Here is a 16,171-nt window from a genome sequence, read left to right on the forward strand (position 1 = left end):
TACTGCCAGTTAAAGGCTGGCCTTGTATTTTAGCAAAAATCAGACCTTCATGCCACCACTGCCCAGCACACTGACATTTATTTCCCATTTCCAGGACAATCATCAATAACACACAGAGGCCAAGGTGGGGATGCTTTGGTTATAGCTATTTTCAATGATTCGCCCCAGTCTCTTGACATCAGTGTGGGAGGTTGGTTGAGAACATATTAATATAAATCCCTGTAAGCTGCCTGTAATTTGAAGCTTATGTATCCACCCAGACTCATCTCAAGAGGCATGAGAACAAGATATGTTGAAAACAATGTATTCCATGAGTTGCAGACACCAAGACTGACTGACGTTATATAATGTCATCCACCTATATAAAATGTACTGCAAAAACACACTGAAGTCACAGGTGCCTCCAGGCAATCGTGCATCATTGCTTATTAATACACAGTCAGAGGCTGGAGATGATGAGAGACGTGTTGTGGGTGCACACATGGAAAGCTTTCTGCATATATAATTGTCACTTTATGGCTCATTCATATTCATAAATGCGCCCTATATTATAACTAAAAACTGTGCAATCGGACCATCTGCCATAAACCTGATAGTATTCCCATTGACTGAGGGTAAATGCATTATTCTCATTATTGTAAAGGTGCACATAATGATTAAAATAATGGGATCTATTCTCGGCCTGACCAAAGTCCTAGTAAAAATTTGCATTGTATATGGGTTGGCGGCTAAAATCCTGGGTAGGAATGAGGTTGGGGTTTTTGGCGAACCCAGGGAATGTAAGGTTAAGTTTGCCGCACTGAATTGTAATATTGACCTGACCTGTCAGCAGGGCTAGAATGGCAAATAATGAGGGCCTATTTGATGTGATGACCCCTGGTCTATAAAGGGTGGGTTCCCAGAAGCTACTTGTCTGTGTGTGTTGAGTAATTTAGGGAGAGCTGAAAGTCTGTGTAGGCCCGTAGGGAGAGTTAGTGGCTATAAGGTAATGTTCTATATAGAGCACACTTACTGTGAACTGCAGTGTGGTGGGCTACATATTTCTGTTAGCCCTACTGTTCACAATTCGGAGACCCAGGACTACATTTTGTGTGTGTCAATAAAAACACTAGTCTCTGTTTTATTTTAAAGTTATTTGGAAATCCTCCAGAAACTCTTCTCAGAGCTCTGAGGAAGAGAGTTTGCCCCCCCCGAAATGCATCAGACATCCAATCGTTTTGATCGTAGGACGGGTTACACCATGTTCGGCTGAAGCACATCAGTTTTATGCTTACTGTTTTTATTTGCTTGTGAGTATCCATTTGTCTTGGTGGATTTAATAAACTTGTATATGGTAACACATGAGGTGTTTGCACCCTCCTGTGTGTGTTTGCAGTTTACATATATCTGTAATTGTGGTGTTCTCTGCTATGTAAAAAAATTATATATATATATATATATATATATATATAGATTTATATTTAAAAAAAAATGAAGGGAACATATTGAAAACACATCAGATCAGATCTCATCAGGGAACAATATTATGCTGGATATCTATACTGATATGGACTGTGTAATGTGTTAGTAATAAAAGGATGCCACATCATTTGATGGAAATGGAAATTATCAACCTACAGAGCGCTGAATTCAAAGACAACCCCGAAAACCAAGTAAAAAAATTATGCAGCAGGCTAGTTCATTTTGCTCAAATTTCATTGCAGAAACTCAAAAATGGTACTCAGTAGTTTGTATAGCCCCCGCCTGCTTGTATGCATGCCTGACAATGTCGGGGCATGCTCCTAATGAGACGACAGACGGTGTCCTGAGGTGTTTCCTCCCAGATCTGGACCAGGGCATCACTGAGCTCCTGAACAGACTTAGGTGCAACCTGGAGGTGTTGATGATGCTTCCAGGGTGGCGCAAAATGCATTAAGTGATGGGACTTCCGGTGACCTCAAATCCTGGTATTGGAACGCAAATGCAAACTGCAGCCTTTACTGTAAATTTTTTATGCTTTCAACAAGAATGCATTTTGTGAGTGTGTATTTTGTAATAAAGCTTTTTAAATTTAAAATGGTATTATGCCATGATCTTTTAATCTTTCTCCTATGATAACGTACAACCTGGGGAGATGCAAGGAACCCATCTGACCAAAACCCTTAGAATTCTTACTACATGCTATATTCTTTATGGGAGTCGGTGAGTGAGGGCACAAGAGGAAGGGGAGCACGGCACCTTCCCCATTGCCATTACATGCTATTGCACGGATTGCACTTTTAAACATACCTTGGCACAGAAGATATAAAGCACTTTATGAACCTATTTTATATTCATACTATTATGATTTCTTTGTTTATGGATGTATTAAAGCCAAAAAAGTGTAGCGCTAATCATAAGCAAATAAACCATTGATTGCAACATGAAATTGAGCAAAAATGATTCCACATGGTGAATATAGAAAGAAAAAAAGGTGCAAACACAAAAAATATTAAAAAATATTAATATTTTTTGTTTTAATATTTTTTGTGTTGTTTGCACGTTTTTTTCTTTCTATATTCACCACGTGGAATCATTTTTGCTCAATTTCATGTTGCAATCAATGGGTTATTTGCTTATGATCAGCGCTACACTTTTTTGGCTTTTATATTTTTGGATCTTTGTTTGTGAATCTTGTGTGTGCAGCTTTCACGTTTGATCACTTTATTACGTTACTTGTTTAGCGCAGAAATCCCCCACATTTTTTTTATGGATGTATTATCAGCACTGTTAAACTGTTTTTCATATATGAAATGGAACCATACCCATAGCAGGTAAAGTTGGGGACCTTCACCATTGCTCAAAATTTCAAAGAATTGGTTTATACTTTTATATATTTTGAATTTTCCTTGGATTGTTTGGTTATAACACATATTGATTAGAGCACAAACAGCGCTGGGATCTCACACTTCTAATTTTCTAATTTTCAAAAGGACACTGCACCTTTCACCTGTCTAATTACAAATTTAACCCTAGGCAATTTTTTCATACGATTATCTGACCGTGTGTACGGGGCATTACTTAGCACAGAGCGCGGGAACACTCAAATTACTAAAAAGGGTTAAAAACAAGACTCACTGATATAATGATGTTAACAGTGTACGATATAATCTACAGTATTACCCTTACTTTGAAGATATAAAAGACAAAAAATGATTACCATCTGGTATGAAAAATTATAGAAAAGTTAAAAAAATTATCTAGATAGAACACTGAATAGTAGCCATGATTAAATATTTTTTAAAGCTTTTTTTTTTCCTTTTGAAGTCTTAGTTTCTTTACAGACATCATAGTCTTTTGCATGCAGGATGTGGGATGCTACCAGTAAAGAGGCATGTGAGGAATGTACATTATGATGCACGCATATGCATTTGTGGGGTTTTGGGTGGCACAAAAAATGTATATCCATATTTTCTTACTGACTGTGCTTTAAAAATAAAGAATGTACAATTACAATCTCTAGGGGGGGGAAAAAAAAAAAAAAAAACATGAATGAATTTATACATCCAATAGGATAGAAGGTGCAGTCATATTTGTAAAAGCCTGCATAGGCATATAATGGCAAGGTTATTACAATTTCAGAGCTCTAAGCTTTTCCCAGTGATGTGAAGTAGTAGTTTATCAGGATACTTTTCATATGTATGGGTGGCGAGAGTTCTTGGCACAAATTTTTATCTTTTGGTGCCAACAACGTTGGTACGCTAGAACAGGGGTCCCCAAACTTTATGAACAAAGGGCCAGTTTACGGTCCATCAGAATTTGAAGGAGCTGGACTGTGACCAATGTGAGTAGAAAATGCTCTGGCATCAATAGGAGTCAAGAATGCCCCATCATTGGTTTTAGTGGGAGGAATAATACCTCATCGTTGTTATTAGGGGAAGAAACAGTGCCCCATTGTTGGGGACAGTGGTAGGAAAAGTGCCCAAATGTTAGTGTCAGTGACAGAAATTATGCCCCATTATTGGTACTATGGGAAGAAATAGTGCCCCATCATTGGTGTAAGTGGGAGGAATAGGGCCCTGAAGTTGGTACCAGTGGAAGGAATAGTGTACCATCATTGGTGACAGTGGGAAGAATAGTGCCCCATCGTTGGGGGCAGTGGTAGGAAAAGTGCCCAAATGTTGTCAGTGACAGAAATTATGTCCCATTATTGGTACTATGGGAAGAAATAGTGCCCCATCATTGGTGTAAGTGGGAGGAATAGGGCCCTGCAGTTGGTACCAGTGGAAGGAATAGTATACCATCATTGGTGAAAGTGGGAAGAATAGTGCCCCGTTGTTAGGGTCAGTGGTAGGAATAGTGCCTTAATGTTGGTATCAGTGACAGGAATTATGCCAATTGTTGGTGTAGAAGGAATAGTGCCTTTTATCATTGAAACAAATAGTGTCCCAAGGGCCTGATAAAGGCAAGCAAAGGACCACATCGAGCCCCTAGGCCTCAGTTTAGAGACCACTGCTACTATTTTTTCGAGATGTTACATTTTAAGGTTAGGTTAGCCTTCAGGTAGGGGATGGGGTTCAGTGTATCTATAGCCAGCTTTTTTTTTTTCTATAGTTCTGGACAGAGAAGAAAGGGTTAAGGTTCTGCGTCCTCTTCGGTCCCACGATGCACTGCACCGGCCCCACCGTCACTTCCGGGGCTGCAGTGTCATCCCTGCACAGCTTCTGGGCATGCCCAGAAGCTGTTTAGCAAGCTATGTCGATTTTGGGGCCGGAACTCCGCTTTAATTTTAGTGGCATTTGTCCAGCTGGGAAGATTTCCATTTACTTCCTGTCTTACAGACACAACAGGATGTGAGAGGAGAATGGAACAAAAGTCTTATTTTTAAACAGTTGTCACTGGAACATTTGTCCCCACTAGAAGATTTCCCCTAACCTCTTGCCTTTAAGACATCTCTAAAGTTTACAATTTCCCATTACTTTCTCTTTAAATGAAAGTGTTCAGCAGATTAAATAGAGGAGTAAATCTCCAAAATGACCAAACACTTACTCCAGCCAAGAATAAAATGTTTTGCCTATTCAAATACCTCAAATGCCAGATTCAAGTGAACCATTAGACATCATTTAGGGGTCAGGTATATATTTAAAGGCATTGTTTATTTTTTACTTTTTTTTTTTCAGTTCGGAAAGTCCTGTTCCATAAACTATTACTTTGTCTTCAAACAGTAGTTCTAAAAACTAGGTGTGATCTTTGTTTCTTGATAACCTCACCAGAGGCTGGAATGACAGATAACAGAATGGATAGATGTGTGGAAAATAAAAGAAATGCTGTTTTGCCTGTACTCTGAGCACACAAGAATTTGAGAAGGAGGAGTATTTAGGTTTGAGTTGTACCATTTGGACCCTTTCTCCACAGAAAGACCATGTCACGTATGGGAGTGTTTAAAAGATGTGTATAGATAAACTTTTTATTTATTTATTTATTTTTTTAGTTTAGCATAGGGTAGAGTTAAATGCCTTTTAGGTTATTTTTTATGTTTTTATCCTGTTGGGAAGCTTCTCCTTCACTTCTTCTAGCTGGAAGAAGGAATTCTCTCAAAATTAGGGCAAATTTCCCATTTAGATAGTTAAAGGCCAGAACATGTGTTCTCATTGGAAGAATTCCCCTCACTTTTTCTGGCGACAGTTCTAAAATACCCAAGTCCATTTCGGTGAATGCTCACCAGGACAAAGAGAGAATTAATCTACCTTGTGATCACACAGCTATAAAAACCTGGGAGGGTCCAACCTTTGTCCACTTACTCCAAAACATGGCCAATTACATACATTTTAATTCTAGTCAAATTAGTAAACCATGGCACCAACCTAACCAGATTATTATATAATCATCTTTGATTAAAGGATAGCTAAACCCAGGAACAAAAATGCAAATATTGCGCTTCCAGTCCTTCGATGTGGTGGGTTCGTTCATTTTCTTTTTTTCAAAGTAACATTAGCAATACGTGTGTATATGCACATACATACACAACATTAGAGGCATTTTCTGTCAATTTCTTGCAGAAAAATACTGTATACTTGGAGCATTACTGTGCTCATGATGCCTTAATCTTAGTTAGGATTAATAGTTGTATAAATATGTAACTTTGACTCAATGACTACCATTTTTGCCCTAAAGCAGGGATCCTCAAACTACGGCCCTCCAGCTGTTGTGGAACCTCACAGACATGACTAGGCATGATGGGAATTGTAGTTCCAGAACAACTGGAGGGCCGTAGTTTGAAGACCCCTCTACCCTAAAGCATTGAGGAGAAGGACTTGATTCTTCTATAAGACTGCCGTGCCATCTTGGTTTGCATTTATCAGAAAGAAATATCTTAGAGCAACATTTGATTTGAAGAAACAAGCTACAGTCTCATCAGCTGACATTGCTGATAAGTTCTGATATTTAGAATCCCATTATCACCATACACAGGAGCTAAGAACACCAACAACCTATGTGTTTTAATAAACAGAGGGATATAAGTATATCCAAGTATTTTTACTGGAAACCTCATTTAAAATGCACTTGTCATAATAGAAATATGGGGGCTGTTTTTGTCAATCTTCAGAAAAGGTTGCATGGCTGTCTCTGTCCTTGATAGTTTCTGAGTTGATGATCCAGAACAAGTATGCAGCTATTGATGTCATAGCTTCTGATCTACATACCTGATCTAGGTCATTGAGTAAAAACGGAAATCATGGCAGCCCACGTTTCTCCTTCAACTGGTTTTCTTTAAAGGATAGAAAACCATAGAAGCCTTTGCTGACTTGTTTCAAATGTACACGTTCTTTGGCCGCCATACTGGTTGTGGCTTCTCTGCCTGGCAAGTCACTGACCCGGAGCAAACACGTAGGATTGGAGTTCAATCTCTCAATGCTTCAATGAGTGCATGCTTAATCCAAATATATGAATCAGTAGGTTATGAAACCAACCTAAGGACAAAAGCCCCAGACAGAAGGTTCAAACCAAGATAGCAATGGCAGCACCGATATTCATATCCTTAGGCAGACCTGTGACGGTGTTCACCGTCACTGGAATTAAGGACAGATGGGTGATGGTTTGAATTGCTTCATATTTGTCAGCAAGGTTATTTGTTCCCATTTGCCATGAGGTCTCTAGCCAGGAAGTACAACTCCTAATATGGTCATTCCAGGAAGTTCAATGAGGAGACGGACTGTCTGGCAATGTTGCTTTTGTCTGAGGTGGCTTTCCATTCACCTATTGTTGGGTGTGTTAATGAACTCACCTGTTGTCTGCTAGGGGATATATTGACACACAGAGTAATGTGTATTGGGGGCTCGTTAGGAAACCATTGTTCTGTGTCTGGCTATTGTGTACATTGATTGCCCCCTGGGGCTTCTGTCTCATTGCACATAACAGTCCTTCTGGTCAAGCTGGACCAATCCCTGCTGACTCATTTTCAAGTCCTCATTTGCATGGCTGGGAGGACCTGAATGGGAACTGCAGGTACTTTGCAATTGACCAATGGGAGGGCGGTTGTTGGGGGCAGGATGTTCCAAATTCTATATAAAAGTGTGCTATGTTCTTCCAATAAATTGTCTTCCTGTTTGAACTTACATACAGCCTGCCTGGTGTGTGTTCTAATGGATTCCGGACGGCACATAGCTGTAGTTCGGATCCCGGATCCTTGGTTGACCGAACCATCAGACGTTGCGATCTGCAAGCTGACTTACTAGAAACAGAGGAGTGTCGGGAGAGAGGAAGCGAGCGAGCGAGCAAGGGTCTCGTCACAAGACCATACATTATGTCACTTTTTCCATTCAACCAGCGGGTTCAACTAAAAAAAAAACGGACTCAAATAGCCTATCCACACATTTGAGTTGGATGCGGTGGGGGAATCCTCCCTGCTGTGTCTTTGTATTCTGACAGTGGGAAGACTTCCCTGCCGTCAAAATACACTGATCAGTGCTGCAGACCTGCAGTGCTGATCAGGCGGCTAACATCAGACAGGGTGATTGTACAGATGTCGACTGGTAGATCGACGTCTGTTCAACCACAGTGCCATACATGGCTCAAAATTCGTCCGGTCCCTGCTGAACCGGCTTTCGATCCATGTATGGTCATCTTTAAAGATACACTTTAGGATGATTTAGTCTGGCAGGATGCATGTTTCAGCATCAGAAGTGCAGTGCAGTGCAGATTACGTATACAAACTCATGTAATCTGTATTGTCATACATTTCTTATGTTTTGGCACAGGATGTCTTGTATAAGCTACAGAACCCTAAGCCTACTTTAACAGAATGTAGATGAAAGGTGAAAAGTGAAACTTTAAGACACCTAATAGGATTTATACCCAAGGGTCTGTGTCAATAGGCTTTTGCTTGTGTCAGAACTGCTTTTCTATCCAGATTTATAGGAATACAAAAGCAACCTGAAACAAGTCGAATACAGATCAGAAGGTGGTCAAATGCATTTCTCATTGATTTTTTTTAATGATCTCAGAGGCAACCTAAACTGATGTCAAACAAGCTGCATTTGCCCATCAACACAGGCTCAAAAAACCCTTGAAACCGGTCCAAATAACTGAAGAATTTGCATTTTAAATTTTCATTTGAACCAGAGAAGGGTAAGTATATATTTCAAAATAAAATTGGTATATGAATACATTAAATTATAAAGGACATTTTAAGGGCCAATGTCAATGGGCCTTTGTGTGCATCAGAACTGCTTCTCTATCCATAAAAGTGTAAAGGAAAACAAAAGCAGCTTGAAGCAGGTCAAATACAGGTGAGAAGGAGGTCAACTGCACGTCACTGAAAATCTGGATGATCTCAGAAGCAACTGTGAAGGAATACAAAAGCAGCTTGAAGCAGGTCAAATGCAGGTGAGGAGGTCAACTGCATGTCACTGCAGATCTGCAAGATTTCAGAAACAACTCAAAGTAATGTTAAAATCAATCTCATTAAAACAGCCCCAAGCCCTTGAACTCATGCCTTTATACAGTGTGTCCCATCACTGATTAAGATAAGGAAACTAATAATACCAGATTTTGTGTAGTATACAAATAACTTCTCCAATGGTTTCCTTGTTTCAGAAAGCTGACCAAGGTAGAATTGTCCTGCCCTTGAGTTTGATTACATTAACCCCTTGCTAAATGAGGTGCATTAGATTAATATTTCTATTGCTTTCAATGCACTATGATCAGATTTTAAATCAACTTGTTCCCTGAAATACAACTTATGATTAATAAATAACTGTGCAGAGCTGCATTAAATGTTGGACAATAAATCAAAGTACTTACAGCTTCTGATTTGGGAGGCACTGGAGGTGGAGGTAAGGGTATATCACAACACTTGCTGGTCAGAAGAGATCCGGGAGATGACAGAGAGGATGTGCCACACTTGGAATGAAGTGACCCCCGAAAAGGATCACATTTGTTCTTTTCACTTTGTGAACGAGTGAGGGGCTGTCCTCCTCGTTTTACTGTTCCCATTTCTAGCCAGAGCTCCTCATAGGGAAGCTCTGGCTTGGCTGGTAGACTTACAGATTCCTCACCAGTTTCAGGGAAGAGGTAATCACTTCCACTATCCCCAGAGTCCTGGTACTGTGGGGAATCCTGAGGGTACACTGTCCAGTCCCCACAAATATCCCGATAGCCATGCAGGTTCACTTCACTGTTTCCATGCAAGTTGTTTCCATAAACGCAGACAGAAAGTCGATGGAAAGACTGGGTCAGCTCATCACGGGCATAGCTTAGCGAGTTGGGTATGTGACTATGTCCAGAACAATAGCTCTTTTTTGGACTCTTACATTCCTCATTCCAGTCTGCTTTAACATCTCTTACCGCCCGAGAATATTCCTCAATGTCGAACTGTTCTTGACATAGGTTGTACCAATGCTGAACTACGGACTCTTGCCATGCTTCACTTTTCGCTACATTTTCAGGAAGGCTAAACTTTGGGACAGACAAATGTAAGGGAAAATGCATGGGAATGATTTTGCTGCCACGCAGCACACAACAAACAACAACAGTCTTGGTTTGGATGTTGACAAACTTATACCGATGTCCCTCCCGAATGAAATGAAGGTCGTAAGGGTTACGGGGAGGTGGGCTAGGCACGGTCACATTCACAGGCAGTCGTGTTTTCTCTACAATGTTGCGGATTGTGTGTTCTCCGTCTTGCATTTGAATCTCTAGAGGGCTGCGAGTGCTGAACCTTCCTTTACATTGGAATGGAAGGCTGATGCTTTCATTAGTTCTATGATTCATACAGATTAGGCAAGGCATTTTGCCTTTACCCAACTTGCTAATTGAGTTCAATTTTCCAATTTTCTTAAAAATTGTATTTAGACGTGATTTTTCCTTGGATGTTTTTGCATACAGAATTTCAGCCTGGCCCATTAATGTGAGCTCATCTCCTGTACACAGCGTGATGTTATAGACTTCTGTGTCTTCATTGCACTCTCCTGATGCAACCTGAAATTACATTTCAAACGTTACTATACACAGAGCATTATCATAGAAAATAAGCATTTCATAAAACTTAACATGTCATAACAAAACAAGCAGCTAAGCTTATCACAAAGAATTCAAATGCAGAAATAAATTGCTCTTGATGAATAGCTCTGGATCTTTATCTCTTGGCTTTAAGGGTTCTTTCCTCTGATAAGCTGCTGTCTTCAAAAGGTATTCAATTAAATACAGTGAGAATTTTTGTGTTTGGGCTGCAACGTAGAGTGGTTTACCTATAATCAAGTAAATATTTCATAGAAATTATTTAAAGCTGAGCTCCAGCCTAACCCTCCATCTTACACATTTGTAAGCTTCTCACGGTGTGCATTAGAAGCTACAGCAAGTCAAGTTATTTCCAGGCTGGTGAAGCATTATCTAGCCCCTTATTCCCCAGCCATACTGTCCCTGGCCTACCTCTCATTCCCTAGATTTCCGATCAGAAAAATAGGAGCAACGTTCAAAACTAACCTAATAAAAAGGAACAAATAAAGTATTTATTACAGACAGAGAAGTTAACCACTTCTGGACCGGAAGATTTTCTCCCTTAATGACCAGGCCATTTTTTGCAATTCGGCACTGCTTTACTTTAATCAACAATAGCATTGTCGTGCGATGCTGTACCCAAAAAACATTGATGTTCCTTTTTTCCCCTACAAGTAGAGCTTTCTTTCGGTGGTATTTAATCACTTGTGCAATTTTTATTTTTTGCGCTATAAACAAAAAAAGAGCAACAATTCTGAATATATATATATATATATATATATATATATATTTCACTATTTTCTATAGAACATCCTTTTTACCCCCACAAATCGAGCTTTCTTTGGTGGTATTTAATCACCTGGGCAATTTTTATTTTTTGCGCTATAAACAAAAAAAAAGAGCAACAATTCTGAAAAAAAAAAAAAAAAATATTATATATATATATATATATATTTCACTATTTTCTATAGAACATCCTTTTTTCCCCCACATATAGAACTTTCTTTCGGTGGTATTGAATCACCTGTGCAATTTTTATTTTTTGTGCTATAAAGAAGAAAAGAGCGACAATTATGAAAAAAAAAACAAAAAAAAACCAATATTTTTCACTATTTGCTATAGAACATTCCAAATAAAAAAAAAAAAAGTAAAAATCTAATTTTGTCATCATTTAGGCAAATTTGTATTCAGCTACATATTTTTGGTAAAAAAATCCCAATAAGCGTATTTTGATTGGTTTGCGCAAAAGTTATCACGTCTACAAACTAGGGTAGAGATTTAGGTCATTTTTTTAAACATTTTTTACTAGTAATGACGGTGCTCTGCGATTTTTAGTGGGACTGCAAAATTGCAGCGGACAGATCGGACCCCTACCTGACATTTTTGGGGGGACCAATGACATTACTACAGTAATCAGTGCTAAAAATATGCACTGTTACTGTAATAATGACACTGGCAGGGTAGAGGTTAACCCAGGGGCGATCAAAGGGTCAAATTAATGCCTAGGGGGTTTTTTCTAACTGTGAGGGGGATGGGCTCGTGGAATCAACACAGAGACCTGTGATCCTAAATAGGAGGAACACAGATGCTCTGTACTGATCCCAGAGAGAACAGCAGACCGACGTCCTCTCTCCACGGGGAGCGATCGCGAGTGCCCAGCGGCAATTGCAGCCACCGGCCTCGTAAATCAGCTTCCCCGTGGGGATTCACGCAGCCGAGTCAGCCTGCCGTAGTATATATGCAGCGGGCGGTCGGCAAGTGGTTAATGTTTGGGGCAGGCTTACAAAAGATTACGTAGTTCAACCAACAGTCAGAGTTTAAACATTCTTGTGATAAACGCAGATCTAATGTTATAATTATTTTTTGAGAATTCAAATTGCAAAAAAAAGGGGACAGACTGGTTGGAGCACCTGTCTTTTTTCTGTGGTCAGTCTTTCATGTTTCTATGATAAAAGTTACAACTTTTCCCTAATCTATCGAAAAATAGTTTTGGCCACAGCTGTTTTTTGTTGATAGTAAATGTAATTATGAGTGCTTGCTTGGGGTTAGTGCAGTTTTGTGTCTTCTTTACTTCTACTTCAGATAATATGTTCTACTGGAGGTTGTATATGGCAAAACAATAAATATATAGTAAGCTGATATTCTAGTTTACAAACCTCCACACACCTCTCTTGTTTAAAGACAAAGCTATTTTGGTTATATTTCTCCTGGGGATCACCGGAGTGCAGTTCGTTCTGCAGCCCGCTGTTGGCGGACGCTTTGGATAGAGCCCGACTTTACAGTTGGGATCCAACTAGATGCCTGGACTGGCAGCTGGCTCTGCCTCAACGAGCTGCTGGGACACTGAGCGAGCCGCTCCCGCCCACTCCACATCCCAGCGCTCCAGTGAGAGCTGGAGGGGCAGAGCAGAAAGCCGGTTACTGACAGCCACCGTCTCTGTTCACTGAAGGCTGAGAACTTAGCGATCAGTGGTATTTGATTGCTCAATTCTCTTAGAAGCGGCGGAGGACTGATGCTGCGTCCACCGAGGTGAGTATGTGTTTTTTTTTTTTAACCCATAGTTATGTTTTAGTTTATTGTAACCTTTAAGCTGCATGATTTTATAAGCATCTTAAAGAAACAATATATTGTTATCTTTGGCAGAACATACATGTTCAGATATGTCATTTATTTGATGACATTTGGTTAAACCCTGGCCATTCTTTCTATTATCGCATTGTACAAAAACACTACAACATTTCCCTTCAATAATTTTTTTAACCACTTAAGCCCCGGAACATTTTACCCCCTTCCTGACCAGGGGGTATTTTGCGATTCGGCACTGCGTGACTTTAACGGACAATTGCGCAGTCGTGCAACGCTGTAGCTAAACGAATTTGATGTCCTTTTTTCCCCACAAATAGAGCTTTCTTTTGGTGGTATTTGATCATTTGTGCGATTTGTTGATCATGCGCTATAATAAAAAAAGAAGGGCGACAATTTTCCAAAAATAAATATATTTTTAACATTTCTTTATATGAAATTCCCCCCAAAAAAATGTAAAAAATCAAATTTTTTTTAAATTTTTGGCCAATTTGTTTTCTGCTACCTATGTTTGGTAAAAAAAATCACAATAAGCGTATTTTGATTGGTTTGAGCAAAAGTTATTGCGTTTACTAACTAAGGGAAAGGTTTTTGTCATTTTTGTTGTTTTTTTTTTAAACGAGTAATGGCGGCGATCTGCGATTTTTTTGCGGGACTGCGACATTGCGGCGGACAGATCGGACCCTCCACTGACATTACTACAGTAATCAGTGTTATACATATGCACTGTTACTGTAAAAATGACACTGGCAGGGAAGGGGTTAATTTTATTAGAGATGCAGTGACTATGTGTGTCCCTGACTGCACTTGAGAAAGGAGCGCGCACGCCCTGTGAGGCTACTGCGCACGCTCGGAAACGCGTTGTGCGTTTGGCTGCTGGATCTGTCACGCTGGGCTCCCCTATCTGTTGGCGCCGGATGTACTGAGGAGCAGGGCGCCCTTCTGAAGCCGACAGCCATTCTACCTAACGGTCTCTCGGCTCACCAGGTGTCTCCCTGAGGAACAGAACACCTTCCTGAAGCTGCTGACCATCCTACTATCTGGTCTCTTGGCTCTCCAGACATCTCCCTCCTTCAGCATCCCCTGCACCATCTCTTGGAGCTACTAACATCCAGCCGTGGACCCCTGTGTTCCTGCAGACCACCTAACAGATGAGCTATTTTATACTGTTTTAAATGTGAGCAGTTTTCCTGTACCTGCATTACCCTTTTAATTAAACTGATAACACTTAGAGGCGCTCTGCTTTTTGTTTTTATTTTCACTTTCAGAGCTGACTTCTCTCTGCAGCTGAGCTGGCCCTGAGTGTAATCTATTTCAGCCATCAACTACACCAGATTAATGACTATACATGAACTGCATACCCCTTGATGCTATATAGGTATGTGTGATGCGCCAACTCTTATCCTGCTTGTTTATGTGTGTCCCTAGGGGCATGCTTCTAACTGTGCAGGGATGTGGCTGTGTGTGTAACAGCACAGATCAACGGTCCTACATAGCAGGACCGTTAGATCAGTGCTTTTACACAGGGAAGAACGACAGGCGGCTTTGTTTACATTAGCCGCCTACCTTTCTCCCTTCACATCGGATGATCGCGAGTGACCGGCGGACATCGGGTCCGACGGTCACACGCACGGAGGTGTCCGTGAACGAGCCGAGGAGGGAGCGCGCCTCTGGCGGCGCGCGCTCGCCCGCTATTGGCTCCCAGGCTAGTGACGTACCTGTACGTCACTTTGCCTGGCCGGGGCTGACCGCCGCAGTATATGTACTTGCGGCGGTCGGCAACCAGTTAATGCATTCACAGTTGGAAAATAATTTTCTAGAGGGAAGGGGGACAGTCCTTAATTAAACACAGATACTTTCAAAGTATGTAAAATCTCTGAAACTAAAAGTAAATTTGCCTCTGTTTGGTCCAGTCTGATACTAAAACATATTTAAAGCCCAATTGAGGTAATAGAAACACAGACATTTAGTAGGTTAATTAGATCCTGTATAAAATTGGCCTTACTATGTGTATGTATGAATGTGAGTTAGGGACCTTAGATTGTATGCTCCTTGAGGGCAGGGACTGATGTGAATGTGCAATGTATATGTAAAGCTCTGCGTAAATTGACAGCGCTATATAAGTACCTGAAATAAAAATAATAATAGACATTGTACTAACCTCCATTTTCACAGTCTTACCTTCACTTTACTGCTATCGCAGTTGCACATTGTGTCTAAGTATGACTACATAAACCAACAGGCACCAGAGTTGGACCACACTGCCCATTGCACTCTGTAACCTTAAAGACCTGGTCAGACACATTCTCTCTTCCTCAGTACTATGTCTGTGTGAGGACATTTGTGATGAAGGACTGCTATTACCGATACTTGCCAGCAAAGAAAATTGTAATGAAAGAGCAGACAGAACATTTTACTAACAGAAAGGGGTATTTTATTTTATGGCATTGGAAAAAAAATCTACAAGAAGATTTGGACACAGGCAAACTAAATCAGTGGCCATCCTGGTACATCCCCTCCCATTCTCAGCATGTCAACGTTTTGCAGAAAAGCGATACTAGAAGAAAGATCATACACACAGAGGGGGTGAGACCCTTGACTCAAAGAACTCCAAGAAATTGATTTTACAGAAAGTACAAAAATCTTTGCTTTCTTGTTCATTGAGAGACACAATATTCAGAGAAAATTTGGAAAAGCAGTTCAACAGACACACACAGCATGCACGACATCCAGACAATAACGGGAGATCTCAATACCACTGGAGGCCTCAATACCATCTTGTTCATATACAAGACCATAAATAGTTCTTTACAGGATAAAGTCATTGACTCAGACACATGACTTGCAGAGATAATGACAAAAGGGAAGGCAGCTTTGTGAGTAAGGGTAAATGCATAAATCCTAACTGCTGGGTTATATTGCCTCCTCCAGGAGTAGGACTAGGCAGAACAAAAAACACACCTGGCTATGCGTATAGGCCGTCCTCAGCTTGGTATATTACCCCCCTCTCTGCTCTAGGTAATCAGTTTAGTAGCAAGCAGTATTAGAAGTATCAGACTTCCATAGAGGGGTGTGTGCGGTGTCCATTGATGAACTCATAAAAATGGATTTTACGGTAAGTACAAAAATCCCA

At 40.4% G+C, this 16,171-nt stretch overlaps 1 protein-coding gene across 1 annotated transcript in view; it reads right to left on the reverse strand.

Annotated features, from left to right (window-relative positions):
• Positions 1 to 16,171, reverse strand: part of GAREM1 (GRB2 associated regulator of MAPK1 subtype 1) — a 265,005-nt gene that overhangs the window by 35,621 nt on the left and 213,213 nt on the right. The window contains exon 4 of the mRNA XM_082258311.1: positions 9,262 to 10,437. Within this exon, the coding sequence (XP_082114437.1) occupies positions 9,262 to 10,437 (1,176 nt within the window). The remainder of the gene's footprint in view (positions 1 to 9,261; positions 10,438 to 16,171) is intronic.

The sequence above is a fragment of the Pelophylax lessonae genome, assembly GCF_965119305.1.
Source record: "Pelophylax lessonae genome assembly, chromosome: 5".
NCBI lineage: Eukaryota > Metazoa > Chordata > Amphibia > Anura > Ranidae > Pelophylax > Pelophylax lessonae.